This window comes from Sturnus vulgaris, chromosome 3 (assembly GCF_052056855.1).
Source record: "Sturnus vulgaris isolate bStuVul1 chromosome 3, bStuVul1.hap1, whole genome shotgun sequence".
Lineage (NCBI taxonomy): Eukaryota > Metazoa > Chordata > Aves > Passeriformes > Sturnidae > Sturnus > Sturnus vulgaris.
The window spans coordinates 46,789,628-46,801,765 of record NC_142245.1 but is presented as its reverse complement, the minus strand read 5'-3'; the positions used below and the strand labels follow the sequence as shown (position 1 = coordinate 46,801,765).

General features: G+C 34.7%; 1 protein-coding gene across 10 annotated transcripts in view; it reads right to left on the bottom strand.

Annotated features, from left to right (window-relative positions):
- Positions 1 to 12,138, bottom strand: part of RYR2 (ryanodine receptor 2) — a 377,449-nt gene that overhangs the window by 116,664 nt on the left and 248,647 nt on the right. For all 10 annotated transcript variants that reach the window (XM_088161537.1, XM_088161539.1, XM_088161542.1 and 7 more), the window contains 8 exons: positions 10,366 to 10,509; positions 8,206 to 8,479; positions 5,415 to 5,529; positions 4,695 to 4,827; positions 3,444 to 3,547; positions 1,907 to 2,042; positions 1,028 to 1,214; positions 461 to 566 (listed from right to left, as the gene is read on the bottom strand). In XM_088161537.1, coding sequence (XP_088017663.1) covers positions 461 to 566; positions 1,028 to 1,214; positions 1,907 to 2,042; positions 3,444 to 3,547; positions 4,695 to 4,827; positions 5,415 to 5,529; positions 8,206 to 8,479; positions 10,366 to 10,509 — 1,199 coding nt within the window. The remainder of the gene's footprint in view (positions 1 to 460; positions 567 to 1,027; positions 1,215 to 1,906; positions 2,043 to 3,443; positions 3,548 to 4,694; positions 4,828 to 5,414; positions 5,530 to 8,205; positions 8,480 to 10,365; positions 10,510 to 12,138) is intronic.

Below are 12,138 nucleotides of genomic sequence, written 5' to 3'. Positions count from 1 at the left end.
AAGGTTTGTTAGTGTGAATAGATTTTGAGATATTGATGTATATGACCAAGTATAATACTTATCCCTATATTTTAAACAATGCCCTATAATATTTACTTTTTTACAAGCAACTTAAGAATGTTTAAAATAGATATGCAGAATAAAACCTTAGTTTAAAAAATATATCACTCTACACCACCCCAGCATATAGGGACATTTGAAGAATTCTGTTGACATAATGGACAGTCAAACAAACAAAAAAAAGTATCATGGTAATAATTCCCTTAAAAAGAACAGCTTCCGAGCATCTTTTTTCCCTTGCCAATCAGTAGAACAAGACATTATGTCCACTAAGATCCTATGTAGCCATACTACTGCTTTAGCACCTGATAACATGATGCTGAGAAAAAAAACGAATGGCAAACCAGTGATCAGTACAACTGTGCCTTTACCTCCCAGTGTATGAAGACATAAAACTTACATGCATTTCAGGGGCACAACGTCCTAAGAGATCAATCAAGGCAGCATAAAAGGTCATTATTGCATTTCCCATGTGAATAGTGTCATCTTCTTGTTCTTCTATTTCACTGTAATTAGATGTTACAACAAAAAAAAAAGATTTAAAAAATCCCAAAAAACACAAAAAACATTTTAAACCATGGCAATAAATAAAGAAAATCTGTTAACACATGGACTTACAGCAGACTAAGCCAGAATAAATTTTGTCCCTAAAAGATTGTAGCAACATCTCCATTGTAACCACTGGTGGCATTTATCTGTCCCATTTTGCATCAGGAGTGACTCTTAATGGAATGAAAAAGCACAAAAAGTATTCTAGAGATGTCTTACTACTTAGAGAGAGTTACTTAAATTAATAGTGCAGAGGAAGCACTGTTTAGCAAAAGAGAAATCTCTCTCTGACACAGAATCCAAGGAAGAAAGAACTGAGAATTCAAGTGTTAAAACAGAAAAAAAGTCATTTCACATCTAGGATTACAAAACAAGTAAACAAATATTATGGCAATGTAAGCAATTCTGCTGCACCTACAGGGTTTTACTAGATCCATTACTTGGGGAAGGTCCATCTCTTGTTCGGTCTTCTGATATTTGTATTGCCTCCTCCATGGCAGCAAGCAGCCCATTGCCTCCTTCTCCTCTTAGAGCAGGACCAAAACATTCAGGCCGGCGAATAAGCAGCCTGACCACAACATTAGCATTCTCCTCCACACTCTCTCCTACCACACAGAACAAATATGAAGATACAAGATTATATCAAAAAGAGTTCTGAAGTATAATCAGAAAAAGGTACACAAAAGACCAGAATGCATAGATACTTTTTACTACAAAACAGATTAAATATCACAACAGAGTTACATAAACACACATACTCCTCTAGTACTGTAATGAATTTTAAAAAAACATATAAAATAAAATACATTTTAATTCAAAATTAATTAGAGCCAAGGAATTAACTATCTAGTAAAGGATATTTAAAGCATCACTGAAACTACTGAATTTTAGTAAAGATTCAGTAAAGTGCAAGGGTTAATGAGGGGACCAATATAATTACTTGAACACTAAACCTGGACTATCTAAATCTTCATAAATAGATAGGGGTTTGGCTCTGTATCTACCATGAATTTACCACAAAAAGATTTAGGACTCTCTGCTCCACTTCCAAAGGAGACATGGGCATTTCAAAAATCAAAGCTGGATCAAAAAAATGGGGCACAAGTTCACATTAGATGAACATCTAGATGCCCATTTCATAAGTCATATAAGTTAATGTGTGTCTTGAATAATTCTACTCTTTCTGCAGGTTCTTTTAATTCACAGTAACTTATAAGTTGGTTTGTATTCTATTTAGAATTACAATCTTATTTGCATATTAGAGGAAGCTTATAAAATGTTTAGGCTTCTACTCTACCATTGCAAAAAACAGCAAAACGAAGAAAATCCAAATATCGTTCTCCTTCAACTGGATTCCATCCAATGTCCGGGTAGCCTTTACAAATCAACAAAGGACAACTCTGCAACCCACATCCAGCCAAGTAGCGAACCACCTAAAAGCAAAGATGAAAAAAAATATTGTGAAAAAGAAGTCCAGCTTCAAAGGCAAGAATCTTCATACATTGTCAGGATATGGTATCTGCAATCTCTTATCCCTGACCAAACTGTGTCACGCTTTGGGCAAATCAGAAGAGCATCCTCTTTCTCAGTTCACTTTTCCAGTCTCTTCCTACTCTCCTGCCATGAACTGCAAGACTTACTTATCTCAATTCCATCATTTCACTCTGTAGAATTATGTTTTGCTATCTGTTACTCATTTTTCTTGCAACTCTGAGCATTACAAATTAGCCAATTTTGCAATATTCCCCAACCACACAACATCCATAATTGAAAACACATCTTTTTTTTTATAAAGAATAAAAGGTCTGTTCTTTTATTTTGACCATTCACGTTCACTTGCCTTTTTTTTCTTCCTTTCTTTTTTAAACACATAGCAGTAACACTCCCTGTAATTCAGGACTATAGGCTCAGTAGTAGTTTTCAGCTGGCCCTTTCCTTTCTGAAGTGTAAGAATTGTAAGCATAGCCTTTAGGCAGTTTGGACAGCTTTTTCTTGCTGAGTGCTTATAAGAATGGTAAGACTGAAACTGTCCTTATAAACACACATGGTTCATCTTCCTATTCCAAGAAAAGAACATCTATGCTTTTATTACTCCAGACAGATGTTTTGCTATGAAAATCATATAATCTCGAGAATCTGAGGTCTTCAAAAAGAAATTGGATATTGCAATTCCTCTGTCTTTTCTTAAGAGATAGTTGTTAATGTCTACCTTGAATCTGACTTTCCATTATTTAACCTGGTTTTTTTATCCACTACTGACAGAGTAACTATTATTCTATTCCTCCTTGCAGCAGCAATTTACGTATGCTACACAATTGTCACAGGTTTTCTTGAGTGTTTTATTTTTTAGTGTAATTAATTCAAATTTCTTAAACTTTTCTGAAACAGATTTAAATGTTAGGGGAAAATATGACAGATATAGACCGATATCTCCATGAAAATTTGCCATATACTGTAACAAGTTGTCACAAAGCTGCTAGTAATCCTTATTGTCTCATGTCACCACTCCATTCAAACGACATTCAAAAGAACCATTCAAAAGAACAACAAAGAAAGACTTTAGCAACGAAGTTTTGTTGGATATGGACTCCACTACTGCAAAATTAAGAGCTGCCCTTGAAGCAATTCCTTTTGGCTACAACTGTGTGTGTGTAATCACTGCAAACTCAGTTCAACTCAGACCACCAGCAGAAAGAACAACCAACCAGATTCTCAGTCTTCCCCTGAAAAGCACCAGAAACTCCCATATAATCTTGGATTTTGCTTTCTCCAAGAAATGAGTATCTGCTCCTCTCCACAGGGGAAATAAAATGCTTGATGAAGAAGCTACCAACCTTCTCCAGATCAGGCTCCCTTAAAGCCAGAGCAAGTTCATTGTTATCCATTACAGACGCTGCGGCAACATCTAAAGGAGTTGACCCTCGCATAGAAGGGGAGGCTGTTAAAATAACATTTAGCTTTAACACCAATTTAATGAATGCCAACAAATTCATAGGAAGCGCATTAACTTTTAAAAATAAGATGCAACATTTTGTCATTAGTTAACACATTATTATAAATATATAATTTATACATCTCAGTTTATAATAAATCATCGTGCACTTGTGTGAAATTTAACACTGATACGAAATGAAAATACAGTATGGATGTGCAAGCTAAAAGCAGCTTGTCTTACACATTCCCCTTCTCATCATATATGTTAAGATCTCATTCTCATTTTCCTAACAGACACAACTCTGTTTTTAGGAAAATGCAGTAATGATTTTATGTCTAAAACACGAACATGCTGTCAAATCCATTGAAATAAAAAATATATTTATGCTTTAAAATATAAGTTATGTATTTCTTTTAAAAATGGCAGTAAATATAGCATTAGGAAAATCTAAGGTTTTCATATTGACACTCCAAAGGCATTTGATTTGGGCTCTTCCTCTTCCAAAAGATTGTGAGTTTACACTTCTTTTCTCTGCCTTTACATTAATACATTTGTGACCATTAAAAAAATTACCATGATGATTCCTGAACACTTATATATTGTCAATTTCAAGTACTAAATTAAATAAGGAAAAATGTATTTTCTCTACAACACTTCAGGCAAGAAAAAGAAAGCAAACATATTTAAGAAAGTTTCAAGGTTCATTTCCAGCCATCTAATCATGCCTCTAATCGAGCAAATGAGTTCTGTGTTTCTCCCACTGCAACAGCTGTATACTGACCAGTACACAGAAGAAAGTGTAGGGGTGCAAGCTTGAGCAGTGAGAGGAAAGCCTTAATGAAATGCTGCCAAAACTTATTAATGATTCTTCTCGTAAAAACAGGAATATATTCTATTCCTCAAAATTAGCACCAGTAACCATTAAGTCTCTCTAAATGTTCAGGCATATACAACAAAGTGTACTAAATAAGCTCAATTAATGCTACTGTCAGGGGAGTTGTTTAGAGTTAGTAATACAGTTAATGAAGATATTTTGCATGGAAATAGGAGAAACTTCAATACATAGTGAATAAGCAGAGGGATGCAGAAAAATACAGGGGAATTCATATATAAATTAGCAGGAAGTTTTAGATTTTATTTGAATACTTACCAAGGCCAACACTGCTGTTTTCCAATAAATAGCTAAGATGATCAAACATAGCTTTTTGATTCTGCCTGCTGATGCGGCAAAAATAACATAGAAAACGACAGCAGTTTGCCACCATCTTTGGGAAAGTGATTTCCTAAGAAGCAAATAAAAACAGACTGAATTTCAAACTCTAATACAGACATACAACAGGCAAAGGATCATTTACATAAAGCCTTTTAACATAATAATATGTAGGTGTTGTACCCATTGCCCCTCAGGGAAATTAACTGCTTATGTTTCCCACTGGAATCAGCAGCACTTTCTCAGGTAGTTAGTAACACCTTAAGCTTCAAAGATTAAGGTATAAGCTTTAAAAACTAAAGCTGGGATCACCCACAGATTCTAGATTCAAACATGAAAGAAGGTGTATATTCAGTTTCATAGTGTAATAATGAGGGTTTTTTAAAATTAGTCATTAAAAAGATCTCCCCTTTAAAAATATAATAAACATAGAAAATGGTACAGTTTTTCTTTAAAGTATCTGAAATTACAATACTAATAACATCTTCCTCTGGAATAAAAGGACAGATTATTCTAAAAAACTTAGACAATTATTATATTAATGGAAATTAGTAAGAGATTATGATCCCAGTACCTCCAGTGACAGTTCAGTGTCTTACAGGATAAAGCTTTAACAGCTCTATCCTAAACTCTCTGCCTTCTAACAATGAATTGCTTTACCTTGGACTCCCCTCCACCAAGCACATTCACCATCACTTCCATGACAGTTTCATGCATGCCTAAAGCTCTCATGAGATTTGGATGTTGGTAAAATACTTTATTATTCATGATGTCTCTACGGGAAAACAAAATAAAAAAATGTTATGGAGTAGTAGTTTACCTATTATGCTATTTGCAAAGCTGATTTACTGTGCAATTCTTCACCACCTCCTGAAGTAAAAAACTGCCTCAAGGACTTTTCCCATTGAGTTTCAATCTCTCCTGTCTATTTTTCTATGCATATTGTGGAAGAACATGACCTTTGTTTTCCCGTATTATAGTTAGTGCACCCCTTGATTACACTGAAGTAGAAAATTCTTCTATTTTCATTAGAAATTCCTTTCACTTCTAAAAGTATGTTCTGACAAGAGCATTCAAAACTGCTATATTATTTTAAAGTTTAAATTCAATTATGCAATAGCTTTTGACACAAAATTCTCTTTAGATTATTAAAGTGTTGAGACATTTGCTATCTGCCATCGAAAACAATAAAAAATCCTAGGGGAAAGAGATATCCAGCTATCTTCTAAGTGTCAAAATCAGAAGCTGCACAAATGTTATTCATGAGTTACTGTTCAGCAGAACTTTTCCACATATTTAATCTGAACAGATTTTCATATTTAAAATCAGACTTTAAGATCCTAATGTCAATATTTTATTTGACATGGTATATCCAATAAAAATGTCTAGTTTATAGAGTAATTAAATTTCTAAACACTATAATTAGTCTTGAAATCAAATACAATCAAAAATAACTGTGAAAGCAATTAGGTCATGGGAGAAAAGGATTAGCAGGTCACTAGAGAAAATACTGTTGGGAACTGTTCAAATTTCACTGTATGCTTTAAACAGTCTTTTTTTTTCCTCCTTTCTCAGCTAAAACTCCTTCACTCAGGCAAGAAAAAAATCAGCCTTTTAAAAATGAGACATGAAGAAAATTATTTGACGTTGAGTTTTTGACTCCCAGTAATATTTTTTTCAAAACCTAAAACTGAACTTCATATCAGTGCTGATGCCTCCAAAAGCTGTCTCATCTCCTTTCTGCACTAATGCTTCAGGCTTGGAAAAAGATCTCAGTGGTATCAATCTTCCAAGACATTCTAAACTCCTAGTTATCTGCAGCAGCTTTCTTTTACAGAAAGCAGTACAGAAAGTCAAAATGTCACCTCAAGGACTGGCCAGCAACATTGCCCTACTTTGCAAATTACATCCACTTTCAGTGTTCTGTTTAAATGCGAACTGTATTATAAAATGTCACACTTAGGGAAAAAAACTTAACAGCATTTCTGAGGAAACTGAGTTTTAAAGCAGCAATAAGCAACATTTCCATTTCTCAGCTGAAAGAATACCATGCACAGCAAAAAAAAAAGGGCATTTTTGAATCGGTGTTGGAGCTCAGGTTAGCTAGACTATAGAAGGTACAAATAACGCAACTGGGTAACTTAGAAGCTAAACAAGACTTTATAGAGACTACCAAGGTGATATAAATCACGATTTATAGAGACTACCAAGAAAGTGCATAGGAAGAGGTAGTGAGAACACTTGCTTAACTTACACCAGACTTTCATTAATCAGCAAAAGCACTGTTAACATTAAATAGATTCAGAAAATCTTGGTTCTTAATTCACAGTAGAAAATGTTGAGGAAAAAATAGATAAGAACAGAGAACAAGATATGGAAACCAAATCTAGTAATCACTCACTCATTTTAGAATTCATAAACTGGAGTGAAACAAAACATTTTCCATTTGTATAAAAGGGTAAATTTAGAAATGCCAGTTCTTGACAGATGCCAGCCCCTGTCTTTTGTCAAAGCCTTACCATGAGTACCAAGGCTTCAACAACCATGAAAACATTGATGAGACCTGACGGTAACCTAAGAATTAGGCATTGTTTATAATGAGACAATATAAAATTATGTATAGACATTATTTGGATATTTGAGGTTTTCAGTAAGCTAAAATAATAAAAAAAATTAAAAGGAAGTATTTTGCACAACAAAAGCTTTGCTTCTGCTTGTATCTCTGCAATTCTTTATATAATGCTGTCTTTGGTTCTCATTGCTCTTGCTGACTGGAGATTTTCAATAGATCACAGCTGATGCTTACTATCAAAAGACATGTCTTTGAAAAACATGAGGAAAAAAACAACCAACCTCTTTCCTATTAGAGACTATCATGTTTGCTTTACTCTTTCCTCCAACTGACCTCTTTATCAGCCTATACTTCACTATTATTAATCATATAATTAGGAAGAATAACAGTGTGTGAACTACTTCCTGGCTCAAACACACCATCTACACTCAGTACAATAAAAAGGATGGCATATGAACAGACATGGGTAAGCATAACTCTATTAGCTGACTGCTGTGGCAAATCGTATGTGTCAAGAGCCAACAGTCAGAGTATTCATAAAAAATGGATAGTATTCTTGACAGGATTCTTCACAGCCATACTATTTAAAATGGGATAATAAGATAGGTTCTGACATTATAAAATATTACATACATCTTTTCAACTTTTTTCAGAAGTCTTACATATGTCAACTGCTCCTCCCCCCATATGATACATATAATGCTGCAAAGGCTTTATCTTACTGCTGAGGATACTGTATAACTGAGAACAGTGCCTGCATTTAAACCCATATTCAGATTCAAACTTCATACACAACCTTGGCCATAACCATACAGCAAATAACAACAACAACAAAAAAAAAATCTGTAAATAAGGGGAAGTTACAAGCCAGTTATTTACCCTAATCCACGAATCATAAGCTTCTCCTCTTCCTTCCCCATTCTGACACTAAGCAAGGAACGGATTTGGCCAAGGGATGCCAGAAGATTGATGGTGTCTTCCACAGACACGCTATTAATGGTGTAGGTCTTTGGCAGGGCTCGCACCAGGCCACCAATACCATCATACTGGCGATGCAGCAACACAAACATGGCCCTCACTAACTCCGGGTCCTCTATCACTGACTCCTGGGCCCAACGCACCATCGTCTCCGAAATCAACTGCTGGAGAGTAGCTGTGAAGAAAACAAATAAATCACAGAATTACCATTAATTGCTCATCTCCCTACTGCTGTCCCTCAGAACCCACTATGCAGCACGAATTGGAATGAATTCAATTCTTAAGAAGCATCTTTTCCTTGGTATTTCTTTAACAGTCTACCAAAGAAAAATAAAACCACACAAGAGAAGCAGAAATGTCTCAAAACCAAAAGCTATACTTAAAACTAAACACAAAATAATTATGAAAACAGAGGATGCTCACAAAGTCACCAGATTTATTTCTGTATGTTGCTTTCAATATTTTTCTATGAATATAGGTCTGAGGGCTTTTTTTAGCCTATTATGAAGTAAGGCTGAAAAATTATACTGGTAGCACATGTAAATGATATATTACTTATTTACATGCCTAAGCCCTGTATGCACTCAAAGTTTTATGATGTACACAACAAAATAATTTAACTTATTCCTTTGCCAAAGACAAAAGCCCTTCAAAAGAAATAAAGACACTAATATTAAAAAAATGGCAAATCATCATTTGCATATTCCCAGTTCAGTCTCTAATGAAGCAAGAAACCTGTATCTGGTAGTGCCACTGATAATTTTTATTAGTTGGGATATATGTATGCTTGGGAAAGATATGTTGATATAGACAAGCTATGTAATTGCAGCTAAGGTAATTACAATTAACTCAAACTAATAAACAAAAATAAAAGTACTTACTGAAATATACCGAAGAAATAGGAGTTTACAGAAAACAATGTTTAACAAAGAAGAGAATTTGTGCTAATACAGGGAAAGGGGAAAAAAAGAGTAGTACTAATGCATTTAATTGTTACTGTCCAGGCACTCTACTATAGGTATTTCCATTGACATGGAGTACATAATTTTTAAAGATTAAAAACGCTTTCAAAATAAGTAAAAAGATGAAATATGTCTGGGCTGATATTTCAGAAGGAGTGAAATAATAACAAGAAGGACACAATGCTAAGCTTTTTGGGTGGGTTGGTTTGTTCTGTTTTGTTTTTTTGGTTTTTTAATCAAGACTCCCAGGAACAGGCAATCGCTTTATTCCTGTTTTGATAACTGCAATACTGCATTTCGCCTACCTGTGGGTCTGTTTGTTCAATATAATAGTCTTTCTACTAATATGAGAAAGAGAGAATCAGGTTTTATAGAACTTTTACGCTTACTACAAGGAAAAAAAGGAAGAGATAAGATTCATCACCAGATTCTGCATGGGCCTAGCATCTAATTATCACATAAAAATAAAGGACATTTGAAAGTGCCATGTACCACAAAAAAGAGGGAAAAAAGATAAAAATAAAAGCAACACTGACAAATAAAAAGATAAATTTAAATAGTCAGTTGGCACCAACTGCAGAACTAGGATGCCATTGGCAGTGATTCTTATCAAGATGAAAAGGCAGAAAGTATCAGAAAAAATGACAAAACAGCAGTAACAGTCAGCAAATCTTGAGTTTTAGGTTGGGTGTGGAGGCTTCTGCTAATTACAGTCTAATTGCAGACTATTTCATATGGTAATCTTCATGCAAATACTGATTTGAAGCTGCTGCAGCTGAAGAAGTTCTCATAAAGCAGGACCTTGCTACAATTATTAAGTCTGCACTAATTCTATTAAAAGCAAGATACATTCTGAAAAATTTGTGAGTCCGCAAAGGATGTGGAGCAAAGAGAAATTTTCCTCTACATCCCACTGGGAGACAAATCTGCCTAATAAATCCATTTTTGCTTGTTTTGAGTTAAGCTACAAACTTTAGGGTGCACAGATATGTCACTAAAAATACACCTTGTTTTGGCTGAAAATGTGTGAAGAACTTCCTGGTCTGTTTCTTTTCCCTTTTGTAATAAAGTTGCAATAAACTTATTTAATTTTGCTTACAGGATGTCTTATCATCATCATCAACTGTCTTCTCAGCTTGTTTCTTCTTCAGATATGTAACTTTTTCCATAAGGTATAGGAGGCGACCCCTAATGGTTGAATCACTGTTGCCATCCAAGGTTCCATCTTCATCTAGTTCAATTCCTGAAATTTAAAAAAAACACACAACGTAGCAAAAGAATAAAATTAAGCAAGCTACATACATGTTGCGTTTACAAACATAATTAAACTGAACTGTTGTTCTGCTCTGAGAGTTTTATATGGGACATGCTTAACCAGCATTTGGAGCAAGTATATAACAGGCATATGTGCCAAGCAGGAAAAGTGCAGATAAGGATCAGGTAACCTTAGAAATTTAGCTAATAAATTGTGTGACGTTATACATAAAACATACAATAAATTGATTTCCCCCAGTATGCATTTTTCCACACTAACACTGTGTTTTGGATATATGTAGTTCAGAAGTGCAGATATAGTCCCAAGAGATACAGTATGGCTGAAGTGATAGTAGCAGAGAGTTTTAGGTAAAACGTGAAAGAAGTGGAAGTACGAGTGTTACAACAAATATACTTTCCAATGATCAGTCAGAAGTAGCCAATCTCACAATACAGTGCTCTTTCATGACATTACTATAACAAGTTATAAAAATGTAAAAACAATTAATGTGAAGATTCACAGAATCACAGAACAGCTGTGTTTAGAATGAGCCTTTAGAGTCCAGACTCCTAGCTCAAACAAGACCAACAAGTGCAAGTTGCCCAAGACCATTTCCAGTGAAATCTCCTAAGGTGAAGAGGCTCCACAACCTATTCTTGAGTTCCATCACTCTACAGTAACAAATAAGTAGAATTTCCTGATTTTTAATTTGTGTCACTAGACATCTCTGAGAAAAGTCTCTCTTATCTCTCTTAACTGCCCAACAGGTATTTATATACCTTGATACCATCCCCCTTTGAACTTCCTCTTAAACCTCAGTCCTCTCATTCTCTCCTTGTACAAAAGATGGTCCAAGAATTTAAGGATCTTTGATGACTCCTCCCTGGCATCATTCCAGTATGGCCATGTCTCTCTTGTACTGAAGACCCCAGCTTTTGTGCAAAGGTACTTTCTAATTGGTCCCTACCCTGTCCTTGCTGCTGGGGTTATTCTTTCCCAGATGCAGGACTTTCCCAGCACTGAACTTCATGGGATTCCTATCAGCTCATTTCTCTTATTTTTAAACTTACTGATTCATGCATACATTGCAGAGGAATTCAAAATCTTGACCTGTACCTATTACTCACACTAAGTCAACCATTTTGCGAATTTTTTAGTTTCCAAAATAAATTCTAAAGTTAAGGGTTTTGTAGAGAGTTCTTTTGCAGTCTTGAGCTTTATAGAATGTTTCTTCATGATATAACATCATTCTTCTCAATTTACTGCATCTAGTTCTAGTTGTCTGATTTTTTTGCAGTAGATACAATTTCATTTCTGTTGAAAGTTATTTTGTTAGACTTTGTTGTAACAGGAAAACTGACACTAAATTAAGCAATGATCATCAGTAAATTCATATTACACTAAATCATATTACAAAATTATTTGGATGGCAGTCTCCTCACGAAAATAATTAACAGTAAAGACACTGAAATGTCTTATCAACTGGAACACAGAGATGGCCTGAAATTACCCAAATGAAATGTCTGTTTTCCCACAGTTACACCACTCCCTGAGCTCTAGTTGTACTTTTTTGATTTGCAAACTTCCAATACATTGTCTCTCAACCATTCAACAAAA